Genomic DNA, 27,012 nt, shown 5'->3' with positions numbered 1-27,012 from the left:
AGCAGAGTAGCCTTGGGGAAGCCCCGTGGCCCTTTCTCACCTTGTAAAAGGGTAACTTCCTGCTCTGAGGCGAGTAGGGACAAGTGCTAAGCCCTGCTCAGCAACCATCAGCCCCTGCCTTTTGGGGTGCCTCAGGTGCCCTCCTTCCCTTCTGCTCACACAGACGGCCCCACTCTGCTCCACAAGTCTAAGGAAGCAACTCCAGAAGGAGGGCCAGGGAGATAACATTCTAGAACCAGGCTTGGAAGTGAGTGAAGTCCATAGGAGTCCAAGCAGCATGAACAGAGGTACAATGTAAGCAGAAATGGAGATGAGGAGGCTGCTTCATCTGAGCCTCCATAGCAGCCAGATCAGATGCACTCAGGAGATGGAAGGGGTGAGAAAGGGCTGGAGACCACGATGGAACCACGGAAGGACCTCACGCTAGAACACGCTAGAACACGCTAGAACACCGCTAGAACACGCTAGAACACCGCTAGAACACGCTAGAACACCGCTAGAACACGCTAGAACACCGCGCTTGGAGCTGCACCTCCACTGCTGTTTTGCTGAACCATCTACACTCTGTGTGCCCTGTGGCAGAGGTGGTACCCATAGGGTACCACAGAGGGCGAGTCTCAGCAGAACCTGAGTCAGAGGCAACCTCCAAACAGAAGAGACAGGCTGGGCAGCCCTAAGAGAACATGGAGGGGCTCTCATGGGTTGGAAAAAAAAAAGCTGAGCCACCAGCTAGGAAGTCTGGGAAAGCACAGCCATCCCGGAGAGAGAATGTCTCACAGCCTTGTGTCCCAGTTTGGCCCCTCAGGGTCAACAGGGTCAAACAGAGAGCCATAGCACTCTGTCTAGGTTTGGAAGGTGGGGAGCTCTGATAGTAAGAGATGAAATAGTCCTAACCCGCGTGTGGGTCTCTAATACTGGCTCTAAAACTTCTCTGAGTACTATGAAAAATGCTAGCATGACACCAACAAGGACCCTATCTTGAGGAAAAGATCTTGGTTTGGGGTTAGGGTAGGGGCCAGTGACTCAGTAAGAAGCAGGGGACCATGCCTGGAGAGAACTGGGAGCCCTGACTGTGTCCTCAAGCTCTACCCTGCTCGCCTGGCCCCAGGTAGTGTAAGGCAAGGCAGCTGGCAGCTGACCCACAGCTACTCACGGTCTCAGGGGCCCCGCTCCACGGCCTCTGGCTCTGTTTGATAGAGGAGCAGGGTTATGGCAGGCATCATCCCAGTCTAGAGCCAGAACAGACTGTGCGGGGGTGTGAAGGGCAAGGGAGAGGGGGATGGCAGGGCATCTGTGTGCAGAAGAATGGGGTGCCAAGGAGTCTGGTCTGGGAGACCACTCGTCATGGGGCAGAGTAGGTCAGGAGGGATGTGTTCTAGAAAGAGGCAGAGCTCAGGACTGCTGCCATGGGACAGACACATTCTTGTGAGAGTGTGACAAAGCACAGGCACAGGGGGACATGGGAGCATGTGTATGATGTCCCAGCAATCGCATTCACTGTAAGGCCTCATGTGGATAGAGGCTTTGAGTGGCTACTCAGGGCCACAGCGGGAGAATACAGTTATCATCAGCCACTGTGCTGCCAAGACTCTCAGACAGGGACCTCGCTCCTGCAGACTGAGGGCAGGGCTTGTGTGTGAGTGTCTAAGCACATGGCGGATACAATGTATCAGAAGGCTTACCCGGACCTCCTTGTAGAGTCTTAGGCAGCTACTGTTGAGAATGAAGTATCGATCGTGGAAGCCACCTGAAGGCAGCCCCAGACCCAGGAGGCTGCGGTCTTCACGGAACTTCATCATACCATGCTTGGTGTCACCCACACGGCTGGCTAGGGGAGGACTAGAGTGGGCACAGGATACACCGCCCCACCCACCGACTCCAGTGTCCCAGCCTCCCCATGGGAGCCCGCCCGTTTCCTCCATCTGCCCTGCTCTGGCCTGGTGACACCAGGTCCCACCCTGCTTCTAGATGAAGGTACCCATCCACCTGACATGCCCTGCAGACACCACTTACCCAAGTACAACAGCATGGCCTCCATGGACGGGTACTTCTTCACCACCAGATGGCTGTCCATGCCCAGTCCGTGCACAATGGGCAGCACCTTCTCCGCAAAGTGCAGCGGGCGCTCTGTGGAGAGGCCACACCACTGTCACTGGGTCCGTACCACTTAGCACCACCAAGGGCAAGCAAAGGAACACATGTCACCTACACAGCTCGGTGTCCACTGACATCGTGACACACCGCCATCATGATCACCCTTCCTATAAGCGAGCTTCTGACTTGTCACACCTACTAATAGCCAAAACCAAGTCTGTATTGCCACACGTGTGTCCCCATTAAGCACTACTTCTGCTCAGATCAGAAATACTCCAGTTCTTTCCACCCTTGTGGGCCAAATTGGGTATGTCCCTCTGTACTTGTCCCATATGGTCTGATCTTCAGATGGTGTCTAACATGTAATCTAACTTCCTGTCAAGCTCTCCCAATCTAGTACCAAACAGCATCCATCTTCTTTTTTAAAGTTTTTATTGGTTATTTTATTTATTTATATTTCAAATGTTATCCCCGTTCTTGGTTTCCCCTCCACAACATCCCGAGCCCATCCTCTCCTCCTGCTTCTATGAGGGAGCTCCCCCACCTACCTACCCACTCCTGCCTCACTGCTCTAGCATTCCCCTACCCTGGGGCATCGCATCTCCACAGGGCCAAGGGCCTCTCCTCCCACTGATGCCAGATAAGGCCATCCTCTGCTACATATGCAGCTGGAGCCACGAATCCCTCTTTGGTTGGTGGTTTAGTCCCTGGGAGCTCTGGGGGTGGGAGTGGGTTTCTGATTGGTTGATATTGCTGTTCTTCCTATGGGGTTATAATCCCCTTCAGCACTTTCAGTCCTTTCTCTAACTCCTCTGTGGGGGTCCCATGTTCAGTCCTATGGTTGGCTGCATGCATTTGCATCTGTATTTGTCAGGCTCTGGCAGAGCCTCCCAGGAGATGGCCATACCAGGCTCCTGTCAGCAAGCACTTCTTGGCATCTGTAATCGTGTTTGGGTTTGGTGTCTGTATATGGGCTGGATCCCCAGGTGGGGCAGGTTCTGGATGGCCTTTCCTTTGGTCTCTGCTGCACTCTTTGTCCCTGCACTTCCTTTAGACAGGAGCAGTTCTGGATCAAAGCCCTGTTACTAGTCCTCCCATGGCCCTGCAGCCCCACCAGGCCCCGGGCGGCTGATTCCACCTCCAATTGTATCCTGTGCTTCCTCATGTCTTAGAAGGCCCAGTCTGGTGCTAGAGCTGGTTTTGTGTCTGGGAGCACTTGTCTCGTCTTTACCCTGTAGCCCTTACTGTTCCTCACAACAGGCTAAGGCATCCAAAGCCATCAGCCCCGTCATAGTGTAGGGCACATGGTTGATGCCACCAGAGGAACTGGCATGGTACAGGAGAGGCTGACCATGTCCAAACCCCAGAAATCTCAAAACTGGGGTTAGGATCTCATCCTGAGACTGGCTAACTCCCTCCCTGATTCTATGCCTGCCTCAGAGCATGTAACCAAGTGATGCCCAATCAGGAGGTCACAAGCAGTCAGCCAGCCACCTGGACCACCTCTCCATGCTAATGAGGCATCTCAGTTCCTTAGCTTCCAGGCAATGATTTTTTTTTTTTTTTTTGCACCCTGGATATTCTCACTGCCAAAACTATGCAACCCTCGGTTCACTCCAAATTAAGTTCAAATCCATCCCCATTAAAGAAAAATGAACAAGCTAAGATTATCTCAGAGACCTGCTTCATTAAAGATGATCGGTGAAGGCCTTCATCTAAAAGGACCTTAACACTAAGATCTTTGAAGAAGCTCCTGTCCCACTCACTCCCAACCAGGCCAAGACCCTGTTCATCCCAGACTCTGAGTCTGACACCCCGAAGGGAAATAGTGGACTGCAGACCCTACCCATTCTGGACTCCATCCTGTCCTCTCCGTGCCGGTGTACCGTTGGCATCTGGACACCCCGAGAGAAGAGGCAGAACCCAGGACTGCATCATAGGCTCTGCCAACAGCCTAGACCTTTCCTTAAAAGCAGTTAGCTAACACCATGAAGTTGCCTATTTCCTAGAGTGATCATGGAATTGACATCTCTGTCCCTTACTAGACTATCCACTGCCTGGGTCCTCAGCCTAGCAACTGCCAATCAATGAAAACAGCTGACACTTGCATAAGCCACACCCCACCTCATCTCAATATCGTTCCCTTCACCATAAAAGGCTCCGATTGGCCGCTCACCCCCACAGTCGGGTTCTCCCATCACAGCCACCTACTTGTATGATCACCATCCCCCATCTTCTTCATCCCAATAGTAACACCCTACAATCCTGCCATTGAATTCAGCACTGTCCCTTCTGCAACCAACATCATTCTGACACCTGGGAAAGCATCATCACGGCTGGCACCGTCACCTGGACCTGCTAGCTGCCGGTCACCACCAGCATAGAGTCCACAATTTTCATCCGTGTGCCGGCAAAAAGTGTCATCTAGAACCTCTGTGCCCCAGACTGCAGGGAGCAGGAGAAATGAAGGTTGGGCGAAAGGCAGTCCACGGCCACTCACCTGCCTCCTCCTTCTCGTTGACCTCAAAGCAAGTCCAGTAGTCCTTTTCCCTGATGCTCACGTTGCGGCGGTCAAGGATCTCCAGAGTAAGCTCCTCTGCTGTCATGGATGCTGGGATCTGCACAGACCCAGAAGATCAGCCAGTCCCAATGCATTGTTTAGCCACAATCTCCTGTAATTTGGCCCCCAAATCCATTCCTCATTGGGTCCTCTGAGCCCTGAGATGCAAAGAGGGGTGTCTCTGGGGGTCCTCAAACATCTCTAAGTGACTGGCTCAGCCTGGCTCAACAGCCCACACCTTAACATGCTGCTCAGTCTCCACCTTCTTCTCCTCCAGGTACACGGTGCAGATGAAATCACCGGCATGCTGCAGGAGAGATGGGGCTCAGCCAGAAGCCTGGGGATCGGAGCAGGCAACCAGCCCAAGCCTCCCCAAACCCTGGCCTGCACCTGGGTCCCGCTGGCGGTGCCAGCCACTCGCATCTTCACAATGGCTGTGACTTCCTCCCTCTGCTTCCTCAGCTCCTCCTCGTCCACCTGGGGAGGGTCAGATAGTCACTGCCATCTGAGAGGCTTAGCCTTGCCCATCCCTCCCCTCACCGTCCCTTCCGTAGCCTCCAATCCCAGCCGGGACGTACACTGAACACCACCACATAATGGCTGATGAGGTCTTCTACCACCTTGCCCGCCTTGTAGTCCTGACCATCCGTCTGGAACAGCGTAGGCCCGAACACAATAGCCAGGTTGTGTGTGTTCATTTGGTTTGTGTCTGAGAAGCACTGTACACTGGAAAGACAAGTAACTGAGAATTAAAGAGCCTGGCCCAGAGCTTCCCAGCCACCTTCCCAATTCCCGACTGGCTAAGGGACTGCGGTCAAAGAGGACAGGGTAGACCACACTTGAAAAGTATAAGGGACACATTTCACGCCCTGGCAAGGTGTAGGGCTAGGAGCAAGATTCGGCCTCAGTAACCTGGCCCAAAACTGACAAACACCGCACCCCCCACCCCTTATCCTGTAGGACGTAAGCTAAGATACAATGTCCAAGATCAGGGCAGTCATTGGGTGGCCCCCAGGCCTGCCTGCTTCCCAGGAGAGGACAGTGAGCCAGGTTGGGAGTAGAAGAACATTTCCCACCTGTTTCCCCAGAGCCTCATACTGGCGTGGCCCTTACCAGTACAGATGGCTGATAAGGGCCTTCACAGTGGCCCTGTTGACAGGGGGCAGATGTACCAAGAGCTCTCGGTACCTGGAGATCTTTTCCTCCTCATCCTCGATCTCTGGGTGTGGGGAGATGGACTGGGTTAGAAACTGGCCACCAATCCCCCTTCCAGCAGTTTTGCCTCTCCTGAAGGAGACAGCATCCAAAGGCACCCAGCAGGAACAGGGAGGTGCCACCCTCCACCTCTAAGCAACTCCATCTCTACAGAGTGACTGAGGAACCCAGAGCAGAGTAGGCGGGGGAGCCGGGGCAAGCCTCGTCCAGAGTATGATGGGGACATCAGCGAGCAAGGCTGGATGGATGCAGGCAGCAGGACCCACCAGAGGCCTCCAGCCAGGCCAGGCGCTGCGCACGAGTGAAGAGCCCATCGGGCAGATCCCTGAGGAAGCGTTTGAGTGCAGAGGAGACGTCATCCACGTGCTGTTCTCCCTCTTTCAGGTGCACAGAGCGTGCATCCTGCCGCAGGCTGTCTAGCAGTCTCTGAGTCTTAGAGGTCTGACCACACTTTCGATAGATACCCTCTGAGGTCAAGCCTTGGGAAGGAGTTATACCACTTTTTAGAGGCATTGGGGGCTGGGTATCCCTGGAGAAGGGGAGTGGCTGGGCCTTGGAGGCTGCGCTCACCACACTGCGTGATGTAGTCTATACAGCGGTACACGATCACTGGAATGTCCGAGTCCCCGAGCTGTTGCTCTGATAGTGTGTCTCCTAAGCTGGCTGCTGCTTTCTGGATGGCCCCTAGCCAAGCCATGAAGTCCAGCCGCCGCTCACCCTGGATGTACAGTGTCCTGGACCAGAGATAGTCACTGTCCCACCTGTCTGTCCCTGTATCCCACCTGCCCTCAGGCTTCTCCAGGATCCTCAGGGAAGCCAAGGCTCACCTCCTCCGCTCTACCAGCACCAGCACTTGGTTCTCGCTGTCTCCTTGGATAGCTATGGAGGGGCCAGTCAAGGTAAGGCCCAGGTCTTATTCATGACCCATAAACTGCTCCCTCCTGAGGCCCTCTGGGTCTCACCCTTGGATTCCACCCACCAACCTAAAGGGCTGCTGAGATGTACTCCAAGGACAGGAGAGGATATGGAGGGCAGTCTGGATCATCTGGTCAGGCCATAATAGAATTCAGACTTCCAGACAAGGGCTGGGGGCTGGGGGAACTGGGGCAAGGGATCTGAGATTGGGGAACCAAGCAAGGGTCCACATACAAAGCTCTTGCAGTCTCCGGAGCTGCAGCGGCTCTTCCCAGGGCCCCTCTGGGAAGACAGCCCGGAGCTCAGAGCCAGTCAAGGCAAACCAGCCTTCCTGGGCCTGCTGAAGGCTCAGGCCAGCTTTACAGGGTAGGCGCCCAAGACGCTCAAAGTCCCGGGCTAGCAGGTCCTCAGCCAGGGGAGGCACAAACGCCTGGTTGGGGAAACAGTGGAGAGAGAATGTAAGTACAGCAGAGCCTGCTAGAGACGCATGAGTGTCTTTCCCTGTAGGCAGGGGCTCTTTTGCCTTTAGCTACTTCCTCCTCCCCAAGGCAGAACACAGCACAGTGACAGGACTTTGGGATCATGTCCTTTGTACCCATTTGGACGTGTCCTTCTCTTTGAATGTCCCTCCTCTGTGCTCCCAGTGTCCTCATACTTAACCATCTGCTACAGCATTGCATATACCACAGTGTCTAGAGTCAGTCTGTCTGTCCCACTTCCACAGGAAGAACAGAGGACTGGTATATCTGGGTCCTCCGGGCCCTGGGCACTGATCCTCAGAAGGCACAGAGAGCTCATCAAATGAGCTAACTAGGAATGAAGAGCCCTGGGCTCTCAAGGCACAAGAGGGCACTTGGCTCTCGTCTCCAAGGCAGACCTCTCCTCTGTAGCCTCCCTGCCTTTCCCTCTAGTCTAAGTGCACATCTGCAAACGATGACCCCAAAACATGCCCCTCATAGCAACTATCCATTAGGTACCAGGGGGCTGCAATCTATGTTGCCCTTGACCTGAGAGGTCTGTCCTGAGTCTGTTATACCCACACCCAGCTCCTGCTGCATCAGAGACGGAAGAGCTGGGGTTCATGGGGTTCAGTCAGAGGGCCCACCCTGCCTCTATCACACACCTGCCCTGCTCACCCAGGCCCACCTTGGCAATGCACTTGACCCACTCATGAGCCAGCTCAGCATTCTCCAGCCCAAACAGGTACAGCCGTTCTCCCTCTGTGTACACCTCAAAGGTGTGCTCAAAGCTGCAAATACACAAACCAGGGTTCAATCATCCAGCACAACCCCCCTCCCCCATTAACTAGCACTCTCTACTCCTTCCCCTGACTCCCAAGAGGTTGACAAACAGCCTTGGGCTGCAGCCTCATGAGAAAAGGTCAGTGTTTATATGGTCTCTTTGTTGTGTGGACCTGAGAAGGTCCTGTCCTTTTCTGGGCCTATGTCCCTGTCTCCCTCATCAGACGTTGGACTTCCCAGCATTGGTAGTTTATAGTTATGGCCAGGAGTACTCACCCATGGGTGTCCAGAGGAGAAACTGCTAGGCATACTATCTCGCTGGCCCGGATCTCCCCATTGGGTGTCACTGCCCGTTCGTTCTCATAGTAGCTCAGGACCCCATCACTCAGGACACACCAGCGCCGGCTGAACTCTGTGGACGAGTTAGACAGAGGATCCATGATGAAAGCCCCAGACTGGCTGAAGAGCACTCCTGCCTTTGCCCTGGGTCTCTGTTCCTGCCCAACCTATAACCTCTTCATTTAACTCACCACTTGCCTGAGTATTCCCCCAGCTGCAGTCATCTACGCCCAGTCCTCAACTCTCCCCTTTAACTTCTATGAACTTTTGGCCTCCAGCTTGGAGGCCAAGAGTGAAGGAGTCTTGATCCCACTTCTCTTCAGATGTTAGATTCCATGCTGAACCCAATCTTCAGGGCAACCTATGTCTCTCAGTCTAGGTCTGCCTCTGTCTCTTCAGCTACTCCTAGCTTCTGCCCATGCTGACCCTTCTGCCTACAGCTCCAATTGCATCAAAAGCCTTGGGGGCTGTGATGGCTTGCATATGCTTGGCCCAAGGAGGTTGTAGCCTTGTTGAAGTAGGTGTGTCACTGTGGGGATGGGCTTTGAGACCCTCATCCTAGCTGCCTGAAAGTCAGTATTCTGCTAGCAGCCTTCAGATGAAGATGTAGAACTTTCAGCTCCTCCTGCACCATGCTTGCCTGGATGCTGCCATGTTCCCACCTTGATGATTATGGACTGAACATCTGAACCTGTAAGCCAACCCCAATTAAATGTTGTCCTTATAAGAGATGCCTTGGTAGGGGCTGGAGAGATGGCTCAGGGGTTAAGAGCACTGACTGCTCTTCCAGAGGTCCTGAGTTCAATTCCCAGCAACCACATAGTGGCTCACAACTATCTGTAATGAGATCTGATGCCCTCTTCTGGTGTTTCTGAAGACAGCTACAGTGTACAGTGTATATATAATAAATAAATACATCTTTAAAAAAAAAAAAGAGATGCCTTGGTCATGGTGTCTCTTCACAGAAGTAAAACCCTAACTAAAACATGGACCCACCCTTTGCCCCATCTCTTTAGCTGGACACATTCCCCATTCTATAGTCTGCTTCCTCCCACAATGGCTCTGAAGATGCACAAGACCTCAGTAGAAACAGAAATGGGAATCTGGGAATCTGCACCATGAAAGGGAAGAGAGCAGAGCAGGCAGGCTCCATAGCTTGCAGCACTAGCCTCCTAGTGGCTCAGAGCTTCCTGGCACTCAGTGTGAAAAGGATGACTCAGGGGGGTTACATAAATGACATCATCAGGCAGAGGGAACTGGACCAGGAGCAGCAGAGGGTTACAGCATCTGGGAGTCAGAGGGCTTTATCTGGGGTACTCCAAGAAGGGGTTCTGAGAGAGGCTGTAAGCAATGGGCAGCATGCTGCTCCTTATCCTGTCTGTGTAGCCTGACACCTGCCTTCTGAGATCAAAGTGACTCCAAGCCTGCCCTCAAGAATGTGCTCTGGAAAGGTCCTCGTCATTCCGCAGATGTATGTTAATTACCAGTGGGTACTGGTGCGTCCCAGGTTCCAGGGCTACAACAGGCACCATGTATACAGACGTCCACAGTAAAGGACTGAGCCAGGTAGAGTGGCACTCCCTAAAAGTTCAGCTACTTGGAAGGCTAAGACAAGATGGAAACTTGAGCCCAGGAATTCAACGCCAGGCTCTGGGTAGTAAAAAGACTTTGTCTTGGAGGAACAAATAGGACAAAAAATCAGATGGAATAGCAAGAAAAATAGTATTGGGGGTTGACACAGTATCGAGTGGCTGGGAAAGACACATCCCCGAAGACATTTAAGGGATATTTGGGAAGAGCATTTGGGGCAGAGAGCGGCAAGTGCAGATTCCTGGAGGGGGTGAATGAATCTGGTTTGTGTGACAAAGCATGGAAGTCACAGAGCTGGGGCAGAATCCGGGGAGGCATCTCTGTGCCCTAGGAGGGTAGGTAGCTCTTGGGTGATGTATGTGTAAGGACTGTAGGCTGAACTTGGAATCAGGGAGTAAAAGGAAGGCAGCTGAGACCCAAGAGGGATGGCACTCAAGTTCAAGTCCTCAAGCTGCCTTCCATCCACATCTGGAATATACCAGATGCCCAGCACAAGACCACACCCAACAGGAGCGCCATACAAACTTCAGGCTCCAGAAAACTCTGCAGAATCTACCCATCCCCCAACCCAACCAGCCCGTATCTCAAGCACTCACTGTATACAAGAGGCCGTATCCAAGACTTTCCAGGTGGCTCTGCCAGAGTCCACTTGGCACCCTCAGGTCCACCAGCAGGACCAGCCCTGGTTTGCTGGCCCTGCAGCCAGGCTGACACACACCATAGGCCTGGACGGGTAGGATGCTGCACCCACCTTCCCGGGCACGGCGGTCCTGCAGAGGCTTGCCGGCAGAAGCAGTTTTGTACAGGAAGCCACTGTGGCTCACAGTTGGCAGGGTAATGGAGTAGTGCTTTTCCGAGGGCTTCACTGAGTCCAACCGGGGAACCTCTTTGGAGTGGAAGAAAGGATGGCAGTGGTTAGGTAGGGTGTCCAGGAGGTGCCCCTCTCCAAATGCTCTCCGAGGCAAAGTTCTTAGGTTCATGGTCACAGCCCTGTTTCCTCAGCTCTCTATCAGCACCCTCAGGCTCCTCTCTACCTTCAGGGTTTTGAAAAGCCATATCCCAGCCTCTGCCACCAGTGGGAATGTCATTCCATTCTCAGGGCCCAGTTCCAGCCCAACCCATCTCAGGAAGGCTCCCTGACTCCCAAGCCCACCCCACACTCCTTGTTGGAAGCATAGAGCCAAGCATGCTAGAATGAGGGGGGCTCTGGGCCAACTCAATAATAGTCCCTAGCGAGAGGTTTGTCCCGGACAGCATGAAGCCCAGTGAGACTGGCTGGATCTAGTGCTCAGTACTGAGGGATCCTGCCCCATAGTCCAAGCCAGCTGGGTGGTCTCTCGCACCTCCCTAGACACCTGGGTTCTCTCCAGCCCAGCATGCCCCGCCCACCCATGGCCCAAAGCCCAGAGCCCCAGCCACTGAGCCCCACCCTCAGCGTTAGGATGTGGCCTCAAGAGACCCAGCCTGGGCCATAACCAACACATTCACCCTAGCGACCCCCTCCTCACCACCCGCCCCAAGAATAGGAGCCAAATGGGACCCAACCCAGGTCTACGATGAACTCCACCCAGACTGAGCAAACAGACGACAAGGCTGCTGTGTAGTTCACACACACACACACACACACACACACACACACACACACACACACACACACACACGGCAACACCCTCCTCCACGGCAACACAGACCCACTGCACATACACAAACCCCAAAGCCTTACCATCACCAATGTGAGGAAAGAGAACTTAGGCAGCTCTGGGGTTCTTCCTGGAACAAACGGTTCCACTAGGAACTCACATTGTAAGTCAGGACGGTGCACACAGGAGTCACAGAGATACTGACACAAAAGACCACTCGCACAAAGCACCAACCCCTAACTCAGATATGCCCCAAGTACCACGCTGCTACCCCAGGGACCACCACGGAACTTCAATCACAGCTTGGGAGTGGCCTACAAATCCAGGTCCTCAGCTAATTCATGGTTCCTGTTGACAACCCTGTAAAACTCCAAAAGACCAGACCCTGCCAGCAGAGACCTGCAGCTACAGAGGAGGACAGAGCCACCAGTCGCTTACCTGTGCTCTGGTTATTCCGTAGAAACTCCATCTGCAGAGTCTGTCCGGCTTGCTCAGCAAGAGCCAGGGGTGTGGGAGCGGCTGGGTCCCCTGAGAAGCAGTTGACCCCAGCCCCACAGCCCAGGAGTGCCTGGGTCTCAGCCAGGTCAGTGGTAGTAACTGCAGCACACAGGGCCTAGAGGAGGGGGTTGGGGGAGAGGAATCAATCCAAGCAAGAGTGGGAGGTGGAGGGGTAGAGATGGGAGGAGGGAAGGGGAAGGAGTTATCCAAACCTGGGTGGACCATCCTCAGATTGAAAGAGACCAGGGCTTAGAGAAGCCAGAAGAGAAGAAAGGCACACCAGTCAGAAAAAGAAGGGAAGGCAAGCCAGAGAGACTGGGCAAAGGCTACCCAGCTGAGGCTGGGGTCCTAGCCATAGGCTCTCACCCTGTGTGTCCTGGGGCACAGCTGCTGGTCAGGGCACAAGGAACCCCTGGAGGATCTCAGGCTCCCTCTGCCTTGTAGCAGGGGCAGAGGGAGGGGCCGAGGGGTTGTAGCTAATTCCTCCCACATTTGAATTCCTCACTGCCGGCCCAGCCCTCCCGACCAATGGGAGCCACCACCCTTCTGGCTTCTAGGCCAGACTGGGCTGGGCGGAACTGGGGGCTGGACGCCCGGGTCCTGGGGAGGTGGAGGCCTGGTTTCTACAGAGCGGCTAGACTCAGCCTGCCTGAATAGGGCTGCTTGGAGGAAGAGCTGAAGGCCGCCCCCAGGTTACAAATGCTACCCTGCTGCCTGTAAGCAAGCAGTCTGAGCCAGATCAGGGTCTAAGACTTGGTTCCCAATCTTCTGGGGCCTGGGGCCCATATGGGGCCTCATCTAGAATGGGGTGTGGATGGGGTGGGTCAGAGCGGTCCAGCTGTTTTTCATGAGCCTGACAGGAAATAGCATCCCCACCAAGTCCACTCCTTTGGCAAGATTCTGAAAGAACAGGACAGGGTGCGGGAGACAGAGGAATCAGGAGGAGGCAGCCAGATGCTGAAGACATGGCACGGGACCAAGAACCAAGCCTGGCTCCTCCCTACATTGTTCTAGCTTTCCTTAGGCAGGCCTTACTGCCCTCTGGGCCTCAATCTCCCCACATGTTCACAGCCCTCCAAGCTGATAGGAGATGGGTTGAGAGAGGGAGGAATGGGGCCACAGGAAGAAAGGGCTTGGGTCAAGGGGTGATGCAGGGACAAGGAGGCTCAAGCATCCCAGAGGCTCCATGGCTGACCTTGTCCAGCTCCTCCTGGTTGCCGAAGAGTGGGTGGTAGCGGCGGTACTTGCCCTCCCTGTACTTGGCCTCCAGGTGATAGCGCCGGGCGCCAGGGCTGCTGCTGGGCTCCAGGGCCTCGCTAGGGGGCACGTTGGCAGCCCAGAAGTGGTTCCCAGGGCCATTGCCCAGCTGTAAGAAGAGCTGTGGGTATGGGCAGGGGTGAGAGGGCAGCTGACAATAAGATGTCCTGAGAGGGATGGACAGACAGGCCACACACCCCTTTTCTTCCCCCAAGGGGAGGTCAGAAGCAGCTGGGTCTGCTGGTGGCCACCGTACTCTTGCTCAAGGCCTGGGCTCTGAGCCCAGACTGTCTCCGACAGTCTGATAGGTGAATGTTTGAGGCCTGGCCTCTGTGGCCCTCACCCAGCCCCACATCTGGAACTCTGCATTCCTAAGGCTGTCCCAGGGAAGGGTGGGGTCTAACCTGTCAGCCAATAGGCTAGGCAGGAATTTGGGGGATCTATCTGTTCCTAGCATTCCTCTCTGGATGAGAGAGGGGTGACAGTTTCTATGTGATGGGGGTGGGCAACCTTAAGGGCAAGTTCACTTTTCCCTTCTGACTACACAATGCTATTGCAAGCATTTCCTGGGCTCCCCACCCACTCATTTAGAGTGCTGGAGGCTCAGCAGAGGACAAAGCAGAGACATTCCCTGCCACTGGGAACCCAGTCAGAGTTGGTTTGGTTTTGTTCTACTTTGTTTTCCTTCCTGGGCCTCAACCTCAGTGTTCTCAACCATATCCTGGGTACTCTGATGCTAACTCAGGATTATCCTAAAAGACAATTCATTAACAAGAGCAATGTTCTCAGCAGTGGTATACTGAGCACAGGGTGGGCATATGAGATGGATGTGCTATGAAGTTCCCAACTTAGCAGCAGGGCCCTGGGTGGCAGGTCCCTTGGTCTAGCCCGCTGCAGGTTTCCCATATCAATGATCACACACAGTCTCCAAAGAAGTTTACAGCATAGATATAAATATATGTACATATGCGTGCCTCAAGTCATGCATTATATAGACACCCTGTGCACATGAGTTCAGGTGCAGTGAAAGCTCAGAGGCTCTGAGTGGTGTGCGCAGTGGAGAACCCCCAGCCCAGCTAGGACAAGGGGTGGAAAGGAACAGGCTGGGTGGTCAAAATGCAGTGGCTAGGTAACCTCAGGCACATTACAGCCCAATCCAGGGCTTCGGTTTCCACATCAGGACAACAGCTGAACTATATCAGGGGTCAGCAATTCTCTAAAAGTTCAAATAATGAGTAGTTTAGGTTTTATGGAACACATACAATCTGTCAAACCTTTTTTTTTTTTTTTTACAACCCTTTAAAACTGTAATAACATTCTTAGTGCACTGGCCAGTTTGCTGACGCTGCTAAAAACAGGATTTTTTTCCCAAAAACCCTACCCACTAGATTATCACGAGCTCCCCCAGCTCCAGAGTTCTGGTGGCCAGCGAGATGGGGGCATGGGGGCGGAGGAGAGAAGTTGAGAGAGGAAACCCCAGGCATGGATGAGAGCAGCCACACCCACCTGGATGAGTGTCTCTGTCCACACCTTCCTGTCCATCTTCAGGCTCCGCACCTTGGACACTCCTGCACCCAGGCCACGGTGCTCCCCTGAGATGAGGCACACATAGTTATGCTGGCACAGCCCTCCTTGTGACACTTGCTCATCCCTAGTGCTCCTCAGGCAGGCCAGGAGTTAGCCTGCAGCTCCATTTTGTCACAACTCCAGAGTCTGGTCACATTGCTCACTACTCACCAGGCTACCCTCCTGGCCACTGTCCCTACCTACCAAGGGGCTGCTTTGCTGTGCCAATCCCTGCCCCACAACGTCAGCTGCTCCAGTGTAGATATAAATACCTTATCTCTCCCCTGTCATCTTCAACTTCCTGCCTCAACTCTCCTCCCGACCTCCCCTCTCCCCTCTCCATGGCCACGCCTTCCCATCATTCAGGTCTCAGCTGACAGGTCACCTCCTCAGAGATGTCCCAAACAAATAGCACCTTCTCTTCCCACTCCTGTCATTCCTGAGTGGCTCATGTGGCTTTTGCTGTCCCCATTGCAATGCAATTGCCTAAGAATAGGATCCTGACCACCTGGCCTTAGGTTTCCTCCTCAGGGCCCAGAACAAATACACAATAAGCATTGAACAAAGGTCAGGGGGATGAAAGGGATGGCTAAGGCTGGAGATAGAGGATGAAGCTCACTCAGCCACAGACCCTGGGGGAAGAGAAGGGAGCAAGGGACACAGGGAACACCTGCTATTGCCTGAACCAAGCCCGGGCACTGCATCTACGCACCCATCTCCCACAGAGAACCACAGTCTGCTGTGTCAGCTACGAGCTGATGCTTTCCTTCTCTGGTCACCAGTAAGCTGCCACTCGCCTGCATATAGACCTCATGGCCCAGGGCCTGACATCTGCCTCAGAATCCCACAGGCCTAGGGGTTCTTTCCCAAGCTCAGTGACTCCCTCAGATGGTCCTTCCTCCTGGATTCTCACATCAAATTCCACCTCTTCCCCACAGCCATGCAAAACCACCCCCTGGGCACTGTCAGCTCCTAGGATAGTCGAAGGCCCGCCCAGCACTCAGTAAGTGGGCCACCCTTCCTGCTTGAGTCAACAGATGAATACACCTTGGGCCCCATGTTTTTCCATTCCCACCCTCCTCAGCCCTGTTATCATGGAGGCTTTCACATGTAACTTTCAGACCACCCTAGAAGGCTTAGTGCTTCTTCTCCCACTCCTGGAGAGAAGTCTCCAATCTCAGCTTCTGCCCATAAGCTAGAGTCTGGCCCACAGAGCTGACTCTGTTCCTGGGCTCCTTGTCTTACATCTCTGGTAAAACACAGGCTCCTCTCTCAGCATGAAGAGTTCTGATGTGACAGGGACATCAGATTCCAACAACCTGGGCTCTGATCTAAGCTCACTCTCTTCCCCTGAAAAAAAAAAAAAAGCTTTTCTCGGGCTGCAGGGATGGCTCGGCAGTTAAGAGCGCTGACTGCTCTTCCAGGGGTCCTGAGTTCAATTCCCAGCAACCACATGGTGGCTCACAACCATCTGTAATGGGATTGGATGCCCTCTTCTGGTGTGTCTGAAGACAGCAATAGTATATTCATATACATTAAATAAATAAATCTTTAAAAAGTTTCGTTTCCCTTCTTTGTGTGCCCCCATCCCTGTGGAAAGAGTATAACCATGAAATGAAGACCAAAGGTCCCTTCCAGGAGAACAGCCAATAATGCTGGAACATTATTAGGTGTAAGGGCTGCAGGATCTGCCCAATAGACTACCTGCTGTCCAATGGCCAGCCTACTGCACACATACCTACCTGCACAGCGCTTGCAGATGACGATGCAGAGGTTGATGGAGGCCCAGTCAGGCTGGGCAGCCCCACAGTCGGCACAGAACCTGTTGGGGGCTGCAGCCCAGATGCGCTCGGCCACCTCTGAGGTAGATAATGCCTCTGCAATGGCTCCCTGCATGGCCTCCAGCCACTGTTCCTTCTCTAACTCTGAATCAGCCGAGAAGCTGGGGACACATAAGGAGGGAACTGGTGGGAAAGGGCTTGGAGGACTTGAGGGTCAGGAGGAGGTGTCATCTTAGGGCTGTTGGGAAACTGTGACCAAAGGAAGCATGAAAACTAGAGAGAAAAGAGGGAGTCAGAAAATGGCAACAGAGAAGGCAGGCTGAAGCAGGTGATGAAGTGGGGTGGTGCCTAGGACAGAGAGGGCAGCACGACACACAGGCAGAGGACAGGAGAGCAGACTGGCAGAGGAGACAGTGAGAGACAGGCAGGGACAGGCCTGAGAGGCAGGGCAGCCACAGGGCACCCTTGGGACAGCAGAGGACCAGTTAAGTGTTTATACAGACAGAAGAGAGACTAAGGAGTGTCCCATCTCCACCCTTAAAATCTGGGTTGCACCTCTTACTCCATCCCAGAAAGAAGTCCATGAGGCACCCAGTGCTTTTCTTGGGTGCCACTCAGGTGGCAGAGGCAGAAAGACTCTGACAGGAAAAAACAAAACCAAACCAAACCCATGGCCTCCTGCTCTTCCAGGGGAGAAGCTCTATCTAGACAATAAAATGCAGAGTTGTCGTCCCTCCTACAAAAACTCCCCTAGCTCTTCCTCTGCTGCTGTCACCACCAACTGCAAGTCACACAGGAGTACCCAAGAGGTGATAGCCATGAGTGAGAGAGAGGCTGGGGATGGCCTCCGCCGGGACAGCCAGAAGAGAACTCAAAAGCTGCCAGGGCCTCAGATAAGCAAGAAGCACACACCACCCACGACAGTAAGCCCTGTAGGCCCAGGTGGTGGAGGCCCTTTCTGCTTGCTGAACATCTAATGGCCTCCGTAAAGTTGGTGACAATGACAGTAACCAGGAAGCATGGTGGCTTCTGCAGCTGACAGAAAGGGAAACCCCAAATTGCCTGGCTGCAGCTTTTGTGGTCACTAAAGATTATGACCAAGAATTATAGGGCCAATATCAGAGGATATTTCAAATGTGAGAATGTGCAAACACCCACTTGGCTCTTGAGGTCAAAGGTCACTACCCTGCTAGGAGGGGTATGGATACAGTGAAGCCCCCGAGTACTGAGACAAAGACCAGATGGTGACAGATACAGAGAGGAGACAGCCAAGGAGGTAGACAGTGGCAGGCCACATGAGGCAGAGAAGGGCCATGAGGTAGATGTCCAAGAGACAACAGGCACACAAGCTTTGAGCATAAGCAGGTTCGGCTGGAGAACCCACAGGTGCAGGGCTGGGGATGGCAGGGTGGTACTTCAGAGGTTCCCAGGGTCCCAGGCCACGGAGGGTTGCAGGGACTGGTGGGACACCTCATAAACAACGTGGTGGGGAAAGAGAACAGAGCTGGTCAGCTGGAGGGGATAAAGACTTCTGACAGACTAAGGCAGGTGGGGCTGGAAGGGAGAAAAAAGCTACCAAGAGGATTGCCCAGGGGCTCACCTGAAGATGCGGTAGGGGGTAGTGAGGTCGAAGCTGCGCCGGTCCACTTCCTTGACGTTGCCCACGTTCATATCGATGAAGGTGATACCAATGCCCAGGTGGAACTCCTGATAGGTGGGTGGGAAGGGAGGAAGACAAGGCTCACAGCAGGGCTTAAGGGGCAGGACAAGGAATAGGGAAAGGTGTTCCCTAGGGAGTGGAAAGAGCGCAGGAAGGAGGTAGGACGCAGGAATGTGAGGCGGGACTAGAGCAACGGGATGATGGTGGGGAGGCATAGGAGCCGAGTGGACAGGACTGGAGGGTGCTGTTCAGGGACAGGACGGAGATAAGACACAGGCAGGCAGGAGGGAAGAAGGTAAATGCTGTCCCCATGCAGGAAAGGTTGGCAGGTAAAGTCCTGGGCTTAGGTCCTGGGCAGGATCCAGGAAAGACCAAGTAGAGAGGAGCAGGACAGGGAAGGGGACAGGGATGAGTATGGGTGACCTGTAGAGCCCTTCATACCTCCAGATTCTTATAGAGCTGTACTTTGTCCCCAGCCACGGCCACGTAAAGCTTATTCTTGAAGCCTCGTAGCTCCAGGCTGCCAGCATGGTCAGGCTGCTCGGTGCCTCCTCGAACTCCCAACACAGAAGCACTAGAGAGCCGAATATGGGCTCGATGCTCAACCACCGCCTGCTGCAGGGCCTGCATCCACTCATTCCGCTCCACTGCAAATGCATGAAGGTAACATTTGAATTCAACCTGGTGCCTCCTTGCTCTAGGCTGCTCAGAAGTCACCCCTGCTAGGAATCCAACTGGTGTGGCCTGTCCCATCGCAGGACTTCTCTGACTTGGACAACCTAGGCTACAATGGCACCTAGTGTGGCTTACACTAGGACAAGCCACCCTGACTATTGGAGACTGTATCCCTTGTGTACACTGATGTGTGCCTCTGTGGAACTGGGGAGTGTCTGGAAAAGAGCACTGGCTATGGTCAGTATCTCCTTCCTTCTCCTCCGATACCACACAGGGACAGTGCCTCTCAGGGTATGACATGTTAGGGAGCAGACATACACAGTTCCCTTCCCACTCTTCACAATGTGGCCCAGCTTCTAGACCCTTCTCTCCTCCCCACACTCACTCACACACACACATACACTCACACTTACATACTCACACATATATACACTTACACTCATATTCATTCACATACACTTACACACTCATACACACATACTCATATACATATATACACTTACACTCATATATACTCACACACTTACTCACACACTTGCACAAACTCATATATATACATTCACACTTACACACCTATATACACTTACACTGATACACACATTCACACACTCATACACACATATACTTACACACACATACTTAGACACATATACTTAGACACACATACATTCACACACACACTCACATACACATATATTACACACACATACTTAGACACACATACATTCACACACACACTCACACACACACACTCACATACACATATATTACACACACATACTTAGACACACATACATTCACACACACACTCACACACACATACTCTCACACACACATACACACACATACTTAGACACATATACTTAGACACACATACATTCACACACACACTCACACACACACACTCACATACACATATATTACACACACATACTTAGACACACATACATTCACACACACACTCACACACACATACTCTCACACACACATACACACACATACTTAGACACATATACTTAGACACACATACATTCACACACACACTCACATACACATATAGTTACACACACATACTTAGACACACATACATTCACACACACACTCACACACACATATAGTTACACACATACTTAGACACACATACATTCACACACACACTCACACACACATACTCTCACACACACATACTCTCACACACACTTACACACACATATTTAGACACACATACTTAGACACACATACATTCACACACACACACACACACACACACACACACACACACACACACACACATACACACACACTCCTAAACTCCCACCATCGCTCTCTGCCCGGAAGGCGAAGGTCCGACTGTTTGTGATCACTTCAAACTTCTGATCTCCAATAGCAGCTACTCGGCAGATGCAGGCTACAGGAACAAAGCGCTTAGAGTAGGCATCCTGGGGGAGAGGAGAGCTGCATTTCAGAGTGGGAACCCTCCAGCCCCTTGCCCAGCTCCACTGAAATGATGGCTGCAAGCCTGTCCTCTGCAGGTGGCCAGGGATCACCTCATGCTGGCTGTGTGCACTACCTTCAGCCCACAGATCAGGATCCCCACTTAAGGTCAGCTAAAGACTCTGCCTGAAGCAGTGTTGGGGGTCAGCCTAGGCCTAGGTAGGAGCAAGGGTCAAGTGAGGGACTGATGGAGCCCTTACCTTGTTACTGTCAAAGTATCGCAGGTGATCAGCATCCAGTCTCACCCATCGCTTCTGATAGATATAAGACCTGAACAGGCGGAGGAGGGCTCAGCTAAGACTGGGAATGAGGAGGGGGAGGTCCCACCATCCTATCCAGTCCCCCTTTCCTAGCACAGTTAAGATCATCCAATGGGTGCAGTGTGGGAAGAGGGAGAACTTCTCAAATAATCTTGGACCCTCTGATTTTTAGATCCATGACATCAGTATCCTGGAGCACTGCTTGTAATCCCCCAACCCCCCTCGAAGATACTAGAAGGAGCTGGCAGGCTTCACTCACCCCTGTGGTGGGTTCTTGTCCAGCCAACCAGCCTTGATGACAGGTGTGGTGGGGGTGGAACCCCCAGGCAACTCATCCATGGGGTGCAGTGGGAGATCAGGGATCAGGCTGCTTAAGGGTGGATTCAGGCCAATGGTTGGCCACCCGCCACTGGGACAAGAAAAAGGAAGGAAGGCAGGGAGGGAGGCTGAGGGTTTGCTTAGGCTAGGACTGGATAGAAGGGTAGGCTAGGTTGGGCTTTGGGAAGGAAGGTAGCTGAATGGGGGATACTCACTTGGGGATACCCTCATAGGCGTGATCATCCTCATCCTCAGCATCATCCCCAGACAGCTCCTCCCCCTCGCTCAGCAGACTAGCCACACGCACGGCCCGTGGGACTCTGCTTGGCAGGGGCTCCTCCTGGTCCCCCCAAGATCACCCAGTGTCATAGTTTCCCCTCAAATCCCAGACCACACACCTAGCTGCCATACCCACCCCACCTCCACCCCCCAGCAGCTGAGACCACACAGGGACCAGGGTGAAAGGGCAACCTGGATCTAGGGCAGGGAGAAAGAAAGACAGGAAAACAGAGAAAGTCTCATAGCTAGAGAGACACAATATACATTCAAGAGAGGAGGTGGCATGAGGACAGAGAAAGTGAAGCCACTCCAAGACACACACAGCAACAGACTACATACACCCAGCCAGGGCACTCAAGCCTAGAATAGAAATCATAGACCAGATAGCTGCAGACCCCAGGGTTGACTGAAGTCTATAAGGCAGACAATAAAGTGGGTAAGTAAGCTAGGGGAGGAGCTCTGGGGTCTCTAAGGCCAATGAGCAGCCCTCCCTCCACAACACAGGTAGCAAATGCAACCCCAAGCACTTGCCCTTCCTACCTTGGTCATCACGCTGGCTGGGGCCCCTGGCCCCTCCTCTGGAACATCATCATAGTCAGAGTCGTCTGGTAAAAGAGAGGGGGTGGCTCAGAAGCCAAGAATAAACTCACCAACACACACACACACACACACACACACACACACACACACACACACGGAGAGGGAGAGGGAGAGGATGAGGGAGAGAGAGGCTTGAGTTTTAAAAGAAAGGCACAGGAGACAGGAAGTGCTATTTATACTGAAGGAAAGGAAGGGCCACCACAAGGAGGCTGACAGAGCAGCAAGCTTGGGAGTTGGGGTGGAGACTGTCCAAACAAGGCACACAAGGTAACAAGAATCAAGATGGCTCCAAGAGTTACTCAGACAGGGAACTTCACTACCTCAAGGATCAGCCATGCTCACACTTGGCAAGCAGGAGACCGAGAAGAGAGAAAGAGCATGCATACTCTTTGAGAAGGCCTAGGACGCTCCAGGGAACTGCTGGCCACCAGGAGAGAGGGAGTATGTCCACTACCTGCTCTCCAGGGATGATCTCAGGAGACCACCCAGAGCCCAACTGCCCAGTAGCACTCACCAAACTCAGGGAGCAGGCGAAGAGGCTTGGGGGGAATCACAGGAGGGCAGGGAGGAGGAGACGGAGGCTGCAGGGGCCCCTGTGGAAAGGCAGGCAGGAGGGTGGACGGAGTCTCTGTAGGCTCTGGTTGGGACCAGGGTGATATGGATGGCAGCAGTAACTCCTCCTTAGAGAGAAGGCTGAGAACAGAACCAGAGCTGGGTGTCAGCAGGCGCCAGTCAGGGTTCTGATCCACTGAGGCTCTGCTTACTAGGCAAGCATCTTCCTGACCCACACACCAGCCTGCCTCGCACAGTCCTCAATCATTCCCAGGCCAGCACTTCTTCAACCCATATGAGCTGGTCACCCAGCCCTGGTGCTTCAGCTTCTAGCTATGTACCCATGGGACCTCTATGCTGACACAGAGAAAAGACGCGAATGGAGCAAGGGGGAGGTAAGTCTTGACATGTACCATGGAGGATTCAGGGTGTTTGATGGCAGACAGGATGGGATTGAAACAGGCACCAAGGTCAGCACTGAAGCCATAGTCCCGAGCCTCAGAAACTCAGGTCCAGACTGTGATCTCTGGGACAAAGTCCTCTTCTCTTTTTTTAGCACACATTCAGAAATGGTGACCTCAGTCCCCCAAGCGCTCCTCACCCTCCACTTAGATTCATCTCTGATGTCAGTTTCTGGGGCCTGCTTCAGGTACCCAGTTATCCTCCCCGCCCCATAGTTTTCCTATTGTCCTATTCTGGTGATGAAAGCCTCCTGAAGGGCTTTGTCGTCTGTGGAGTAGGATCTGCTTTCACAGGCAGAGAAAGAGTAGGTCACATACCAACATACTGGATCCTCAGTGCCCAGCAGTTAGAATGGCAGCCGAGTTCTGGTGGCCTGGCTGCACCAGCTATCTCTCTCCACATCTGCCAAGGGCTAAGGAGGGGCATCCGAGTAGACAACTTCCTCCCAAACCCTGGTCACTTTGGGTCTGGTCTGTTCCCCAGTGTTCCCAGCAGTGGGTAGCAGCATGTGACGGCCGGAAACGCAAGGAGGTGTGGGAGGATATGACTGGGTCGCTCTTGAATCTGGCAGTTCCCCTCTCCCTGTTCCTTGTTGAAGCATCTCTGCCTCTACACCACTTCTCCCAGGCCACACCTCTCTGTTTCCCTAAACCCTGCTGCTCTCTCTCTCCCCATACGAGAAGAGTATTCCAAATAGTTCTCTTCAAAGTAAGTCCCTCCTGCCCATGCTCCGTTAGTATCTAAGCTAACAGGAGCCGAGCTCTACTACCTCACGCTTTTCAGAATGTGTCTGTTTTCTACGGCCATGTGGACAGGGAGGGAACCTCCCTGTGGAGTCCTGTCCTGCACGGGATGCTACAGCAACCCAGCTACCCACACAGCATCGTCTTGGCAACAGCAGCCTATGTGAGACTGCAGGGGCACCAGGAGAAACTCAGCGAACTCTGTGTAGTGACCTGCAACTAAGAACACGCACACTTGCAGGGCCACTAAGAAGGCACACTGTCCCCTTGGAATAAGAAGTTTCTAACTAAGCCAGGCTGGCTACCAGTGGGTCACCTGCTTACTCTGATCCTCAGTCTCTCGCCTCTGTGTTGTCACCTGCAAGGGTCAATAGGAATGGCTGCTAGACAGGTCAGTGAGCCCTGTCTCTACCACGGGAGCCAGGTACCCATGTCTCTATACCTCTCCAGGAACTGATTCTAAGGGACGGTGGTATGGAAAGTATGATGTCCCTCCGTGAGCACAGCACCAGGCTATCTCCCCGAGTTGACCCAAGTCTTTTTGCAAAAGGGAAAGCCTTTGACTTACAATCCCCACCTCCGAGTGTACAGCTTGGCTGAATGGACAACAAGAGTGTGCTAGACAGGTGGGTGGTAGACAGGAGGACCGATCTTCGGACAGACTCACAACAAGCTGAGCATTCTGGTTGCCAGAGAAACAAACGAATGATTGAAAGACACCAAGCACCTGAGTGCAGACTTGCCCCACAGCCTGCCTGGTCCCAGATACCTGACATCCTTAGCCTTCCAGAAGAGCACATCAATCCACCACGCCGCTGCTTCCAGAGGCCAGGAAGAAGGGGCTGCAGTGGCCATGCTCGGGAGTCAGCTGAGAGCAGACCGTGGCCTATGGGGAAGTGTGGATCCCTATTCTGCAAGGCTAAACAAGTGGGCCTGGCTTCCTACTGTCACTCTCCTCAATGTCCTGAGGGGTGGAGCAGGGCAACCGGACCCACTTGTTCCTCACCCTCAGGGGTCAGGAAAGCACAAGCCCTCTCACCTGGTCTACCTCTAACACAGTCCTGACACTCCACAAGCCTGCCCTGAGGCTCACTGCCTGCGGGTGCCCTCTGCCTTTATCATCTGCCTGAGGAGGGGAGACAACAGAGCCTCTCACAAGCCTTGTGGCAAGAAACTTCCACGACAACCAAACTGCCTAACGTAGGGCATCTAGTACTGCTGAGTCAGGGCTAGGAAAGGAGAAGTGAGGTCAGAAAGGCACAGCCTGTGGGAAATCCCCAGGGGGGTGGGGAGCACCCCAGGAGGAAGGGAGCACCCCTGGAGCAGCTCCTGGGTATCTGCCCTTTATAACAGTCCCATGCCCGAATTCTGGTGAATCATCCCTATGCTCACCCTGCTCTGACTCCTTTGATTTCCACCAACCCAGGGAAGCACACCAGTACCTCAAAATGTAGCCCCGTGGGCCATAGAAAGACAAAAACAAACAAACAAACAAACAAACAAAAAAACCCTCCTCACGCTTACCCCCAGCTCTACTGTCCTCCAGGCCCTTCTCTAGCCAAGGGACATATGGAACATCTATTCTAATTATTATGCCATTCACAATAGGACTGGACACCAGGGACAGGGGTGACCCACCTCAGCCTGAGCCCTTAGCTCCAGAAGTCTGACCTTTCAGATTAGAGGAAATACCCTAAGACCTGTACCCAGGGCTGGGAGACATATGAGGATCCTAAGTCTAAATGGGTAAGGCTAGAGTGACCCCGTCTCTAATGGTGTGAACCAGAAACTTAAGGCTCGGCCAATGTCCATTACAGGACAACAGATGCAAACAGCTTGTCCTAGACACAGTGACATGCGGCTGCTCCAGTTTGAGGGCAGATAGGTCTGGGTTTGAGCCCCAGAGCTCAGTCAGCACCTCTGAGCCTCAGTTTCCCCTCTGACCAACTAGCAGGCTCTCTCACACTGCTCTCACGTGTGGCAGCACGGTTTCTTACCTGGGTTGTAGCCAAAGGAGTCACAGCCTCACAGGTTAGGCCACAAGCTGCATTACAGCCTTCTCGTCCTGCAAACGCCCTGGGCTCCTCCCTAATGCTTGCATCTATATCCACCTCCAGCCAGAGAAGCCAAGGCTCACTTTGAGGGCAGGAGGGCTGCAGAGAGGGACAGCCTGCAGGTCAAGCAGACTTTGGACTAACTCCCTATTCCTTATCCATTCACTTTCTAGCACTCTACAAAAAGCTAATCCGAGGCCGGGTATGGTGGTGCACATCTTTAATCCCAGCACTCAGGGAGCAGAGGGAGGGAGATCTCTGTGAATCTGAGGCCAGTCTGCAGTCTATAAACATTCCGTATGTGTGTACATGTCTGTATAGGTATATGCACATGAGGGCAGAGGCCAGAGGATACCCTGGAGCTGGAGTTCCAGGTGGTTGTGAACTACCCAATGTGGGTCCTGTGAACCGAACTCAGGTCCTCTGCAAGAGCAGTATGAATTCTTAACTTCTGAGCTAACTGCAGTCCCAAGCGGCAGTCTATAACCATATCCTTCAAAACCTTTGTATAAAGCATTCCTTTCACCGCAGACACTTGTCCCTGTCTAGCCTAACTCGTACTCTTCCCTGAGACATATATCCCACCTCCTCTTCCTCTACTGCGGACTTTCCATCATGCCTCAGGCTTCTTAGGGGCTTCTTTGGGACTCCCCCACCCTCTATACTACTTCTCTATCTTTAAGATTTATTTATATTTCAAGCGTAAGTGTGCACGTAAGTGCAACACCTGCATGCAGATGCCCACAGATGTCAGAAGAATCAGATGCCCCAGAACTGAAGTTATAAGTGTAGTGAGCCACTATGTAGGCTCTAGGAATCGAACCCAGGTCCTCTGGAAGAGCAGCCAGTGCTTCTCACAACTGAGCCGCCTCTCCAGACTACCTCCGTATTTCCAATCATTCTGCACGCTACATCCTTCCTTCGATGTTTGTTTCACTGCAATGACTTCAAAGGACAAAGGACCCAGAGCACATTTTACCCCAGAGTCAGAACTTTCCCCCTAAAATGTTCCAGGGACCTTAGAAGGACCCAGGCCAATCCTAGGACTTTCACCAGCACAGCTGCAAGACGAGGCCAGGCCCAGTGACCTGGGGACTCTGGCCTTTCCTGATGCCCCCTTCCAGTGGCAAACTTTCCCAGCTGCCCACTTCCTCCTCAACAGCTGGGTCCTGCACTCCTCACTTCCCCCATGTCACTTCTGTCCTTCCTCCTCCACCAT

The 27,012-nt window shown here is 53.2% G+C and overlaps 1 protein-coding gene across 1 annotated transcript in view; it reads right to left on the bottom strand.

The window, feature by feature from the left end:
* Arap1 (ArfGAP with RhoGAP domain, ankyrin repeat and PH domain 1) overlaps positions 1–27,012 on the bottom strand; it is a 65,516-nt gene that overhangs the window by 5,757 nt on the left and 32,747 nt on the right. Inside the window, 27 exon segments of the mRNA NM_001427363.1 lie at positions 1,154–1,186; positions 1,683–1,828; positions 2,014–2,127; positions 4,595–4,712; positions 4,893–4,961; positions 5,045–5,131; positions 5,233–5,380; positions 5,768–5,873; positions 6,136–6,348; positions 6,440–6,603; positions 6,697–6,748; positions 7,019–7,214; positions 7,931–8,033; positions 8,302–8,437; positions 10,706–10,840; positions 12,033–12,207; positions 13,288–13,470; positions 14,856–14,941; positions 16,658–16,857; positions 18,297–18,403; positions 18,798–19,003; positions 20,350–20,470; positions 20,726–20,795; positions 21,045–21,194; positions 21,319–21,443; positions 21,923–21,987; positions 22,497–22,675. Coding sequence (NP_001414292.1) covers positions 1,154–1,186; positions 1,683–1,828; positions 2,014–2,127; positions 4,595–4,712; positions 4,893–4,961; positions 5,045–5,131; positions 5,233–5,380; positions 5,768–5,873; positions 6,136–6,348; positions 6,440–6,603; positions 6,697–6,748; positions 7,019–7,214; positions 7,931–8,033; positions 8,302–8,437; positions 10,706–10,840; positions 12,033–12,207; positions 13,288–13,470; positions 14,856–14,941; positions 16,658–16,857; positions 18,297–18,403; positions 18,798–19,003; positions 20,350–20,470; positions 20,726–20,795; positions 21,045–21,194; positions 21,319–21,443; positions 21,923–21,987; positions 22,497–22,675 — 3,487 coding nt within the window.

This window comes from Rattus norvegicus, chromosome 1, assembly GCF_021556685.1.
Source record: "Rattus norvegicus strain SHRSP/BbbUtx chromosome 1, alternate assembly SHRSP_T2T, whole genome shotgun sequence".
NCBI lineage: Eukaryota > Metazoa > Chordata > Mammalia > Rodentia > Muridae > Rattus > Rattus norvegicus.
This window is presented reverse-complemented; position numbering and strand designations above follow the sequence as displayed.